Genomic DNA, 14,349 nt, shown 5'->3' with positions numbered 1-14,349 from the left:
GTTGCTGTGTGTGTATCTGTGCATGTGTTTGTGCTACTGAACTTTTAGGATGTGTAAAAACTCATATACACACACACAAAAAATCTGGTGGTTCTTACGTTTTTTTTTTTTTTATGAAGAACCTTTTGGTAATGTTGTTTAGACATTGAAAAGTTCTTGATGTTTGATGGCATGTGGTGTAACCATGAATTAAGAAGTAAATAAATTCATTAATGTTTATATATATATATATATATATATATATATATATATATATATATATATATATATATATATATATAGTTTATTCATTTATTTATTTACAAATATAATGAATTACTCATTTAAAAATACCATGTTTTTAAGGAGTCGCACCACATTTTTTAACCTAAACTAACGTTGCCTTGTACTAAAATGGTCAAATTATCTGTATTTTAAGAGACACAGTCATGAGGGTCTTCAGGGATCCTCTCTTAGATATCATTTTCTGTGTCATGTTCTGCATGTTGTTTGCACCACATGATGTTTTATAATGTGTTATAAAAATAAAAAAAATAAAATCCTAGTAAATAATAATAAAAGATGACGTCAAACTACTTGCCCAAAAGGATTCAGAAATGACCAACATACTCATCATGAAAGATATGAATTGTATTTTGAAATAAGACATAAAAATGAACATCACATTATTCATCAAAATAGTTGTTTTTTGGTATTTTACCCAGTATCTGTGAAGTTTATGGTCATCTATATCTAAAAATTCACACTATTCACTATGGAAGCGACAAGGAATTTCCCATGACTAGTTCCTGTTTCAACAAGAAATACATCAACATAAAGAAAATTGCACTCATCAAATTATCCAATGGGATCTTTAAAGCACCAGTACATAGATGTTTTCTTAAGAACTAGACTCAAAGGATCTTTGTGGAACTTACAAAGGTTCCCCTGTGGCATCAGGAGATTGAATTGGATCTGCCTAATTTCACTGTCAGAGGTTTGGTAAACTGGAGAACTGGTCAACTGGCCCATTTATGGCGTTTAAATGTTTTTCTATTCTGTATTAGTTTTTCAGAACATTCAATGGATTCCTTCAGTCCACCGCTAACCAATCATTTCTGCTCTTTTTTGCAGGTTTTTTCTCAAGTTTTTCCTGAAATGCAATCAGAACTGCCTGAAGAATGCAGGAAACCCACGGGACATGCGGCGCTTTCAGGTAAACCGTTTATCTTTTAACCTTTTCATTCATTAGTCTGTTAATTCTGCACACTTTACAACTACGCATCCTTCCAACTCACTATTTCCAAACCTCATGACCTGTTTTTGCCGATCTGGTCTGGTTCTGTTTTATTGTGTTTTTTCATATCTTTTGATCAGTGGAAATAATTTTGAATATTTGCACCTACTTTTTTTATGTTTAATTATATTTTGTACACTGTAAAAAGTGAATAGTTGGATCAACTTAAAAAAATTACTTCAATTGGTAACACCTAAAGAAATTAAGTTTTCTCAACTTAAATTATCATGTTTTATCATGAAAAACGTGATAATTTAAGTTGAGAAAACTTAATTTCTTTAGGTGTTACCAATTGAAGTAATTTTTTTAAGTTGATCCAACTGTTCACTTTTTACAGTGTATTCCTTTTTCTGCATGTAGTTTTAAACTCTTCAGCATTTGATTGTGTTAAAAATCTGGCTCCGAGCCTGTAAACACTCTGCATAATTGCACAACAGTGACACTCACGCATTGCGTGTGTGTTTGAGTGTGAGACATTGAGTAAATAACCTATCACTGCTTTGCAAGAAACACAAGAACTTGAGCTCCAGTCGTTCATTGGAATGTAACCCTTGCTGCTTTCACAAGCACTCTCACACACACTCTTGCTACTGCCTGTTAATTAGGATTTCACACTGTTCCTAACCCCATCAGATGACAAGAATCTGAAACACATAAAAATAACACAGTACACACAAAATTTTTTTTAATAAAAAGTCTGAAATTTATGGTTTTTTTTAAACTCACTTTTCCTTTTTCACTTTTTCCGTTTTTCCTATAAATGCTCATAGTTGCCTCATTCATTCACTTTTTATACACTTTATGTTATGAGAATGTAAAAAGAATAACATTGTTATGTAAGCTCTTTTTTTGTGCAATATATTCTATCAATATCATACAAAATGCAAGGACTGACTTCTTGAGCTTCATTGCTTTTTATCTGGATTTGAAAATTTATCAACACTGTAAAAAAAAGTTGCTGCCTTAAATTTTTAAGTACAATCAACTTGGATGTTGAAGTCATTTCAACTTAAAAAATTACATTAAACCGACTTGAAATTAGTTGAATCTTGTATAACTTATAAATAAAAGTTGAAAACTGCTTAACTTATTTTGATGAGTTGAAGCAATGTGATGAATTAAAGCAAAAACATATGTTTTCATAACGCATTGATCATATAATTTTTTACAGTGTATATTTATCTTATAATAATTTGACTGGAAGTATGAGAGAATTTCCATGTCCATTTACCACAATTTTTTTTCTTTTGTCAAGTCAACTAATATAACATAATATTTTGAGTTTCTGTTGATTAAACCTTTCTCCTTCATTGTATTAACTCAATTTATTTTATTTCAATGAACTTAAAATTTTAAGGCAACCAGGTTACTTTACTTTTTTAAGTTAAACCAACAATAATGTTTTACAGTGTAATTGTCATAATTATTCAATTGGTGATTATTGAGCTGGTTTTATTGAGCTGGCTTACAAATTCTGCTTCCAAAATATCAGCCTGTCCTGGATCAGTATTCAGTGTTGATGTAAGATATTATCTCAGCAGCTGTCTGTATAGTTCTGTCTATAAACGAATCATCAGCACTCTATGAGCGAACTCACAGTGATTGTGTAATTAGCAGCAGAACGCAGTCATATTTTTGTCACAGCAAGCGTGCAAGAATGCAGGAGAGAGACTTTCCATCACACACACAATGTGATGTAGTGTTGCGCAGTTTTTTTTTGTTTTTTTTTACTCCAAAATAGAAGCAAATGAGACACATACTGACATACAGTGTGGGAATAGAGATGTAAATTTAATGTGTTTTGCGTAGCTCAAGTGGATTGGTCAGATGAAGTATTGGAAGTGAGAAATAAATATGCTCATATTGAATTCTCTTCTGAAATTTTAGTGGAGAAACGTGATTACTAAGGTACATTTCTCAGGAGAAAAATCTGAGAAGCAGGAGAATTAATAAAGAATTCACCAGTTGAAAATGTCAGTCTCATTGCTCTCTAGGAGCAACAATCGAGATATAAAAGGGAATCAAATCCCTATAAACATCAAGCTCTGTGAGCATTAAAATAGAGAGATAGTGAGCGATAAAGACAGGGAGAGAGAGAGAGAGAGAGAGAGAGAGAGAGAGAATAAAACGAGAGTGTATGATTAGCCACATCCCTCAGAGACTTCCAAGTTCTTTCTTTTCTGAAGAGGCAGAATTTCCACTCAAAGCTCAACAGCAATTGAAATAAGAGGCTCTATGTGGGGTACCAGGGGTCCTCTGTGGCTTAAGAGGGCCCGTTTGTGCCAATCATCACAGCAACCTCAAACACTTATTACCTTCTTGCCATTGTCTCAGGGCGCTCAAGGGCTGCCCGCTTTTTAATTGAATTAATCCGAGCCAACCTCTATCAGCAATCAATCGCAGAGAGCAGAGCATTGTGGGATAGGCAGAGAGGTGTGTTTGTATGCGGTGTTAATTAGTGTACAGCATAGAAATTATTAGACACTACGAGTGCTTTAATCGAGACGCCGCTTCAGTTTCGGTTGATGCCGCTAGTGGTGCAGAAATTACATACGAACCATAAGTGTGTATAATGTTCTGGTGCTGAAATATTGCTTATTTGTGATGTAACACGGTTGCTAGGGTACTCTAAATGGTTGCTAGGAATAAACTAATTAGGGTTAAACTAATAGACTGCATGTCTGCCCAAATCAAAAGAGCCAAACTCACATGTCTCTATGATGTTCTGATCCATTTATATCCCTCTCATCTATTTTTCAATGGACGTCTATGGGGGATGGTTGCTAGGGTCTTGTAACTGGTTGCTAGGGTGTGGCTAAAAAGATTTTAGGTCATTGCTTATTGGCTGCTTGATAAGTCAAATGAGTGAGAGAGAATGGGTTCCTAAAGGCCCGTTTACACCAAGGACGATAACGAAAGATTCGTTAAAAATCGTTCTCAATATTAAAGAATAGCAGAGTTTACACCACAGCTATAATGATAACGGCACAGAGAAATGATATCGTTGGAATCACTTTCAGAACGATTTTATCCAGCTGATAAAAAAACATTGACAGCCAATCAGAATCCATCCTGCTGTAACAAGCTCGAGCATTTAAAGTGGCAGACAAGCACACGTCTGGAATATACAGAGCGATATCGTCTACTGGTGTGGATGCTAATATAGTTATCTTTATAGTTTTCTTTATAGTTGTCGTTCTTGTTGTGAACGGACCTTTAGGCCCTGCGTTTGTGTGTGAAAGTGGCAGATGAGATTCAAATTTACAAACATTCCATCAATGTAAGTCTGTGAGATTTTTTGGGCTCACTTTTTTGTCCCCTGTGTGAACATCATTAGTCCGATCGCTTAGAAAAGATAAAGCAAACCTCTGCTCAATGAGCTGGTTGATTTGACACCTCATTCATGGGTCTATGACAAATGATGCGGGACGAGTAGCGCGCCAAAGTTTTGTCTAGAAGAAGAATAAGTATGACGAATAACAATAGGCAAGCACCACTAATTACAAAGAAACAGCACGTTACAGATTGAATTAAATGTGAAATCAATGACTGAAAGAGTATTTTCTTATAAAACATACTCTAGTATTTACAACTTAGGTTTTTTTTTAGTGCATTTAAGCCCTGTGGCCTTTCTTTACAGGTGGTTGTGTCAACAACAGTGAGCGTAGAAGGACACGTTCTGGCTGTTTCAGACAACATGTTTGTGCACAACAACTCCAAACATGGCAGAAGAGCTCGGCGACTGGACCCGTCAGAGGGAACGCAATCGTATCTAGAGCACGGTGAGTTACTGCGGATTTAACATCGACAGTTTAGCAGATTCCATAACACTTTATTTTACAGTGTCCCCGTTACACATTACATTAGATGCTGTAGGAATAACTATAAATTATGCATAATTACAAGCAACTAACCCTAAACCAAACCCCAATCCTAACCCTATAGTAAGTACATGTAGTTAATTATTACTACACAGTACTTAAATGAACAATTACACTGTAACACGGACACCTTCAAATAAAGTGTAACTGTATATTCTTATTTATTTAAATGAATTAGTTCATTCGGATTAGTTCTTTCGGAAACTTTATTCCATCCCAATTGGTTTGCAACAGAAAAAAATGAAGAAATAGTGTCAGAGAGAGTAAGATGAGGTTGGCTTGTGTGTGAACAGGGACCCTGACAGATCATGTACATTCAGACTTTATTATACTGTGTTGAAATATGCAGTAAGTCTCTGCACACACAAGACTACATTTTATTAATAGTGGGTTGATACAAAACTCCATCCAGTGTGTGTGAATGAGGTGGTGAGAGATAACGCTTCGCTGTCGGAGTCGTCTGTGAGCTTTGGCCTTTTAAGTCACTTCTCCAGTGGTGCGGAGAGAGTAAAAGATGAAGCAGAGATTAATTAAAGAGCTAACCTGTGCCCTCCCTCATTCCCCATCCCATCCCTCCATCTGCAGAAATGACTAAGGTGGTGTTTAATTGAATACAGAGGATAAGATTTATGCATAAAGCCAGATACATTAAATCCAAATGCACAGATTTTTAAGTATGGGGCAGAACCATGGTAACACCATGGTACTAATCGATTAGCATATTCTATGGTGCTCCAATGTACTTCTAAGTATGTATTACCATGGTACATATGAACAAACGTTAACCGTTCCTTATGTGTATAGACTCGACTCCAATAGACTTGATTCCAATCATGTTTGTTGCTAAGCTAACAGCATCATTCCCCTGTAAGTATAAAAATACAAACACATGAATATAAGGTAAATACCTGATCACTTTTCAGTATTTATTCATTTACAATCAGCATTTCTTCATCTTTTCGCCGTCTTAGAGGATTTTTTTGCAAATTGCTTTAAGCTAAGAGACTATGGAAGTTTAGCTTTAGCACACATTACATTGTTTGCATGTGAAATCGCCCTCTCATTCACTGTTCCCTACATTACTCCACTAATATAGTCCACTGAATGAGTGAATGAAAACGAGTGAGAGAATGTGGACACTGCTGTTGAGTGTTTATCTGCGGTACACTCATTATTGTGTTATGTGACAGAATAAGTGCTCTCGAAATTGTCCATAATGGTTTCGGATACCAATACAAATGGCTGCAAAATACAAATTAAAGCGTTTCTGATGATCATTGGTCTCCTTTGTGTTTGGTTCATCACTCAGATGTTTATTTTGTCCTTGGCTACTTCCTGTGGGCAGATGTGGCAAATTCAGTTGTTATTGAAAAACGTATGCTTTTAAGTCACACTGCACATTCATTGTCAGTATACATTCCCCTTGATATCCTGCTGACGTAATGCAGCGGAAAATCCTGCTTTTGACACCACATCCATCACAACCGATTACTGATGACTAACAGTTTGCTTAAATAATGTATGTTGAAAATTGTCTCAGAAATGTCATTTCTTACTCATTCTCTTGAAAGTAAAAAGCCATTTCATGGCTCTTAAAAAGCAGGAAGCAAGTCTTTCCCTCAAAAGGGTGTTTGTCTTGGATTATCTGTTTGTTTTATCATATGGCTGTAGAGGCTCTTGGTGGAGTTTAGCTTTAGCATTAGCGTTAGCTTTCCCAGAGCCCATCTGTGCAAGTCCGAGCCCACGTTGACGTGTTTTACAAAGATGCTTGAAGTATTTATCTAGACGCCCGACCAATCCAATCAGTGTCCCATTTAGCCTGTCAAGGATTTAGATGTCCAGGGAAATTTGTTGGATCTGGATGGAAGAACAGAACATATGATGTGGTGATTTACGGTCGTGGATGAATATGGTGTGATAAGCTGTGATGGTCTCTTGGGGTCTGTTGCCGCGTGCTGGCGGCATCAAGCGCTATCAGGAGGTCTGTTTGCATTTGGATGAAAGACAGAAAGTACAGATTTACAGATTGTACTGACAGTAGGCCTCTGTTGTTTTTTTATTATTATTATTATTTTGGTTAGGGTTTCAGTTTATTGCATTTCAGATGGATATGCTCAGGACAACTTTAATTAGTGGTGCTTGTTAAGGTTTTGTTTGTCTGTTTGGCGAATCTCACAGCCAATTGTGCGGCAATCTTTTTTTTCTCTACTGCGTGTAGCTTCTATTAGATTTAGTGGTATATGGTTTATAAAGGTGGTGCACAGTAAATTACGAGAGAAGGGATGATATTAATTGTGGTTATCATGGTTGAGCTTCTAATGGGCCCTGGAATGTTTCATTAAGACAACAGCAGTGAGAATGAACTCAATGGGGGCAACTTCGACAACAACTGGCTGGATGTATTTATCTCCTGGAGCTGTAGGTTGGTGTGTGACCCCAAATACTCCAGCCTACAGCATTAAATGAGTTTATAAGAAAGGGAAAGCAGGAAAAATGGCTCAGCTGAATGCATCCCAGCGGAAGACAGTCTCTCTGTCCCAGAGCACCAAGCACAAACCCTAGGGACACGGAAAGGGGATGCAATCTGTCCATGGTCTGCACTAATGTGTATGTGTGTGCTACACACCTTATGTGGGCAGTGATTTTAGATTCACTGTTTTGTTTCTGTGTTTGTCCGTACAGATTTTAGTTTTGAATCTAATTGGATTTATTTTATTTTATTTGGCTGTATTTACTTTTAAATGTATTGACTTGATGGACAAATCAAACACACCACCTTTCTAAAGCCAATCTCCACCAGTTGAGGAACTATTGTTTATTATTTTTGCTGTATTAATATGAATCATTCAGGTTGTTAATAAGGTCATTACTGGTGTGCAGTTCCTGTGAAATAAATATTGTCACATGAATATTGTCACCTTGAATAAACTTTTACCATTTTTTGACATTTTTATAAATAATTGAGTACTTATTTTTGTAGTTTTATCAAACAGCATGGGATGTTTTACCACAGAACAGCACATAATTCTCATAGTGATATAAGAAAACAGGCCCCCCCACACCCCCCTCCAAAAAATCCCTTCCTGGAGGATGTTGTCTTAAGGAACCAACTTTTGTTATTTAAATGGATTTGGCTTAATTAAGACTAACAGGATTGAAAGTGAATTTGACAACAGGACAAACCCTTAAACTGATTACCAATTATGATAACAAATACTTTCTTGAAATGATCTTGAAATCCCCCCCCCCCCCCCCCCCCCTAATTCTCTTAAATATTTTATTGTAATTTTACAATGTAAAATTGTGAGTTGAGTATTTCATCCAACATATTAAGACATGAATGGGCATGTGCATAACAGAAATTGCCTAATATTTATCTGCTTAATTGTAACTTTTGTTGTGTTTTGGTGCTGTATTGTGTCTATCAAAGTGTAATTACTCAAATGTGTGTTGCCCTGTGTTCGTACCTCCGTCTTTTGCTTTTGTGTTTTGTGTGCGAGACTTTTTACATTGCAAATTAAATGTGTGTGTGTGTGTATGTGTCGGAGCAGCATGGTGAGCAGATGGCTTAGAGAAAGCCACAGAAAGTTTAATCCTATCAGATGGATTCATGCGTCTCCATCTGCTTAATCCAGCTACCATTTCAGCCTCCGCCAAAAACCTCCACTCACGCCAAGATTACCGCCACAGATTGCACCTCATCTTCCCTACTTTACCACCCCACCAAACGCCAAAGTGTGTGCGCATGTGTCTCATTTCACCCTCCAGGTCTGGATTTTTGTCCTTTTTAGCATCTGACATAATCATGACATGTAAAAAGAGAAGATTAACATGTGTTTACAGAACACGGGTAGTTGTTCTTTTCAGTAATCTAAAGCTGTTTGTGATTAGGATTTAGGGATGTTTTTCAAATTACAAAACGGAAAAAATATAAATATTGGCCACAGATTAAGCTTTTGGCCTTTGAACTTTTAAATATGATAGCTTTTTGGAATTTAATAAACAAATGATTGATTTTTCAAAAATGTCCTTTGTATTAGAGTCCAGATGTTTTTTGTTTTTTTAAAGATTCAAAAGAACATTACTCAATGAATTATTTTCCAAATTACTGATGTTTACAGATATACAGTATTTACATGGTGCTTGGCACATAATAATAATAATAGCTCATTTTAAAAACACTATTGATATTATTATAGTTAATTATAGTAATGATATCCATGATCATTTCCATGAAATATCATGGAAACTGCAAAATAAATGGAAATTTATGGACATATTTCCAAGAATTCGAGCACTCTTCAATTTTACGAATAAGTTCCACATATCTTTTATTAATATTTAGGTTAATCTGAGTAATAATTATAAGAATTCTACAGATTTGCCTGTAAAAAAAGTGCAGAAAAAGGTAACTGATTAAATGAATACTATTTCGATGGTTCACTTTAGACATTCTACTATGTAACTTTGCAACTACATGTCAACTACCAGTCATTAGAGTATTGGTAGACTGTTAGGTTAGGGTTCGGATTAGTAGAATAAGTTGACGTAGTTGCAAAGTTACTTATAGTCAGTAGAATGTATGTTGGGGAACTATCAAATTAAAGTATTACAGTGCCTACATTTTTACCGTTTTTAAGGTAGACATGAAACACTGTTTGTGCTTTTGTTTTGTTGGACCTCATGAATACTTTCATTGGGCAACATGTTTGACATGTTTCTCACGCCATTTGACTGTTTAAATTCACTGTAACTTCAGTCTTTTAATGATTCCACCAGTTTTCCCATGCGTCATCAGCAGCCCTTAGCGAGGCAGCTGAGCTTAGCCTAGCAAGAATACAATATATCTTACCCCACTTGCATCTCACAGCGTGTGGATCTAACAGTCGTGCTGGCCCATCACAACTCGTCCTCTCTTTATATCTCATTACTGTGAGTGACGCTTTGGCATTTGGGAGCTAAATGCAGGTAAACGCCGGCTGGCTAAATTGCTTTCTTTGCCCCCTGCTAGCACGAGACTCCGCGTCTCGGAGGGGAGCAGACAGCTCTAATAAGCAAACTGACCTTTCTCCGTGGTGGTCCCTTTCTCACTCAGCCCCTGATCCACGGCCGCCGCGGAAAGCAACAAACAGAACACGCTAAACGAGCTGCTGTACCTCGACGCCCGGTGACAAAAACACGTGTCTCCTACTGCAGGAGGCCTAAGGTCACCTTATCTACACGGAGAACGTACAAACACACATTATGTTAAATTCTACTCTTAGGACACTTGAAGAATTGATATTCGTGACAATTTGGCCATTTTGTTAAGTTGTCTTTTTAACCAAATAACAATTTGGAATCTTTTTCAAGATCTTCTGACATTCTCACTTGTTTCACTAGTGCTCAACTTTACGAAAAATCGTTCCTGTGGGCACTTTTGGCCATGTGGACTTCGGAAAATAAAGTTTCTTAAAACACATTTTTCACACTCTCACTAATTTATTTCATTTATCCTCTAACAATGCAACACAGGAGAATTGTTATTTTTGTCCTTTTTTTGTGAAATGTCATTAAAGGTAGGGTAGGCAATTTTCGGAGTGGCTAGCAATAGCAAGTTAGCTTTGAAAGCATGAGATCCCACCCTCCTTTCAGAGCTTCTCCAAAGCCACGCCTTCTTCAAAACACATGAATAGAGTTTGCAAAGCATCACGAGACGAGAGACAGCGTTAAACTACCTCATGTCTCAAAGCACATAACGTTACAATAATAATTAACATAAACAACTTAAAGAGCACTGACCTGTACCACCTGACTGCTGCAGGTTCATTTCGCCGTTGATAGTGTTGTCATTGAAACGAGTCACAAACCGCTCCGAGTTTCCTTCTCTTCCAAATGACAGTAGTTATGGCGTGAACGCAGCATAGGCTTGTTGTTTTGGTTCAGGAGGAACCGTAGAAGGTGGCTGCTGTTTCAGCGCTCAGTGACTGACTTCTGTCTAACTCTACATGATGACGTGTGATGTTTGCGCGAGCAGGTGCGCAGAGGTATGGAAATACATACATTGACAGGCAGGTAGGACATTTTATGGTCCTACACCTTCCACAGACGATATATATACATATGAATACATTTACACCACTTAACTTAGTGATTGCTATCAGGATGTGAAGAGACTTTTAACCAGCAAAACAACAAAATGATTGGATGTGTGTGATTGATTGGAAATGATCAAAACAATTGATCAAAATTACTTCTTACACACAATACATGCTAATGCTTATGTCACAATATATAAAATGTTTCTGACTGAATTTTATACTTAAAGATAAAGATTGAAAGTCTGGATCTGGGACAAGAGTAAAACAATAAAATATATACATACAAAGGCATTAAGTAGCCAAAATAAGAACAGCAGCAGCAGCAAAAAACATAAAGGCATGGTAAAAAGTTGAAATCTGTTTTACATTTTTTTTTAAATCAACCCCTGGGACATAGAAAGTGCAACATAAATAGTTTAAGAAACCCAAAAACCATTCTCCGAAAACTGTGCTAAATCGCTGCATAAATATTTCACATGACTCTATCATCAACCATGAAATATGGCCTAGTAACAAATGAATTGTAGTATGTATTGGACACTGCATCCTTCTAGCTAAAAGAGTAAATCTTTTGGCAGTCTGGCCCATAATTTGAGGCATTGTCTCACTGTTCTGCTACAACTGAAGCATTTCCTTGCTATGCCCTCAAAGTATGGCTATGCAGGTCAGGAGTAGTGTTGGATGGAAATTCCATGTAAGTGATCCTTTGTTTTTATGCCTAATGTGTGCTATGAGAGCTGTGAAAACCACCGACACTTTTCCAGAGCGTGTGGTATGGGACTCTTAGTTGGATCCAGCTGTGTGAGTTTTCTCTGTGACATTTGTGTGTTTTTGGTTTCCTGCACTGGCCTTGAAATAAGAGACTGAGAGGTGTCGAGACTTCCTTCAGAGCCCAGGAAATATACTACATTCAAGTGACACCTTCAACCCTGAAATCTGCATCCACCACTCTGATGTTGATCTTGAATGTGAAGAAGTTCTCAATAAAACTTCTAATAATGGACAAGTAATGCTAGTGCTGGGTCACTACAGTACACTACTAAGCACACATGCTCAAAGTTTTTTTTTTCTTTTCTCCTTCCTCCAAATTGGTCCTGTGGTGTTTCTGGACGCAGCTGCACCTTGTATCAAAGCCATCAGTCCCAGTGAAGGTTGGACAACAGGAGGTGCCACTGTCATCATCATTGGAGACAACTTCTTTGATGGACTGCAGGTCATCTTCGGCACCATGTTGGTCTGGAGTGAGGTAAGCTTACAAGTCATTCCTATCTGTCCAGCAGAACTTTGGGTTTTCTCACTGATTGTTGCTACCATTTCATTATAATAATAGGTGTTTGTTCAAAAAGCGTGGTTCTAGTCATTTTTGAATGTGATACTGAAACATACTTATTGACATACAGGAACATATTGACAGCATCTATATACTTGAAGTCGGCATGAAACAGAAATGGTCTTTTTCTCCTTGTTGTGATCCAAGTTTTATTTTATTTGATTAATGGCATTGATTAATATATATTATAACTTAAGAATTGATTAAGATTGGGGTTAGTTTTGGGGCTCAAATTTCCACTGTTATATGTTTGGCAACAGTTCTTCTAACCCTAATTGATGGAGTGTGTAGCTTTTCATTTCTTAAACAACCATGTAGGAAGACACATCATGGCCATATTCCAGGATGTCAATGTCAAGATTAATCAAGGTTCATATTGTGAAAGAATGGTTAGGAGGAGCATTAAGGAGCATTTTCACACATGAATCGGCACCTCTGAGTCCAGACCTTAAATTCATTGAACGTCTTTGGGATGTGCTGGAGGAGACTTTACAGAGTGCTCGACTCTTGCATTGTCAATACAAGATCTTAACCACAAATTCATGCACCTCTTGATGGAAATAACAATATAAAATTATCACATAAAAAGTGATAGTAGTGATGCAAAAAGACAAAATAGACATACCAAGATACAAATGAATAATTGTGAGATAATATTAAGCTTGTAAGTCAGCAATTTTTTTATCTAATAATTATTACTTGGAATGTCTATTCTCTCTTTTGAGTTGAATTTTAAGTTTTCTCAATTGATTAGTCAAAGTTCAAATAGACTAGATTTAGTTTAGCTTAACAAAAGCCCTCCTGTGTTGTTATTTAAATAGCTTATTTAAAGCCATCACCTTTCACCCATTCTCCTATCTATCAGAATACATTAGCGTTACGTTAGGCCGACATTATGCAGGTGATTAAGTTACTGTGCTTAAGTGATTGAGAAATGTAATACTTTTAATAGCTACTCAATTGTTTTGACATATCTTTGTACAAGAAATTGAGCAGCTTGTGTAAAACTGGCTAACTGCTCAATTACAACGGGTTTAAAGATGCTCAAATCAGTGGTGGTAAATCACATACACAAACACATTGATCTAGAGTATTTTAGAGTACTTCTCTCTTCAGACAGCCACTCTTCATGTGCACGACTGAGTGTTCATCACAGCACCAACCCTGATACAATTTTCCCACTGCATACTCAACAAACCTCTTTGATCTGTTGATGCTAAGTGCTATTAGCTTTCAGAGAAACAAGCTAATGAATGTGTGTGTATGTGTGTGTGTGTGTGTGGTTATGATGAACTGCATCTGGTAACGATTAAATACACTGTGCTGAAATCTCCCAATAGCGGTTCCTGTGGACCTCGTAACCTTGTGACCTTTACCTCCTGACCCCATGACCCCCATACACGGGGGGCCCATCAAGAGCCACGTAGTTCCCTTCAGCTGCAGTGCCAGTGGGGATCTGATTACCACAGATAGCATCTAACAAGGGAGGAAGAGAATAAGAGCAGGGGAGGGTCCAAGGAAGATCTTTTTCTTTCATTCTTACGAATGATTATGGATTCTTAACGAATGGATTACACATGTAGTCAATAGTTGATTTCGGAATAGCACACTAGCATGCTACTCTTACTATTTCTGTCATAGCCTATTCCTTAAATAGAATTCATAATAGCATACGAGTATCTATTAACATTTCTCTTGACTCCTTTTGCCATTTTTTTTCACTGTGCATTCTGGGATTGTCTTGGCTAGAATTTGGGAGAAATTAGGTATCTTTAGTGTTGT

At 36.9% G+C, this 14,349-nt stretch overlaps 1 protein-coding gene across 5 annotated transcripts in view; it reads left to right on the top strand.

The window, feature by feature from the left end:
* Window positions 1–14,349, top strand: part of ebf1b (EBF transcription factor 1b) — a 131,767-nt gene that overhangs the window by 82,927 nt on the left and 34,491 nt on the right. For all 5 annotated transcript variants that reach the window (XM_079847858.1, XM_079847857.1, XM_079847856.1 and 2 more), the window contains exons 7-9: window positions 1,114–1,195; window positions 4,917–5,058; window positions 12,353–12,483. In XM_079847858.1, the coding sequence (XP_079703984.1) occupies window positions 1,114–1,195; window positions 4,917–5,058; window positions 12,353–12,483 (355 nt within the window). The remainder of the gene's footprint in view (window positions 1–1,113; window positions 1,196–4,916; window positions 5,059–12,352; window positions 12,484–14,349) is intronic.

Source organism: Squalius cephalus, assembly GCF_949319135.1.
Source record: "Squalius cephalus genome assembly, chromosome: 17".
Taxonomy (NCBI): Eukaryota; Metazoa; Chordata; class Actinopteri; order Cypriniformes; family Leuciscidae; genus Squalius; species Squalius cephalus.
The sequence above is the reverse complement of the archived record's forward strand: the minus strand, read 5'-3'. Positions and strand labels throughout refer to the sequence as shown.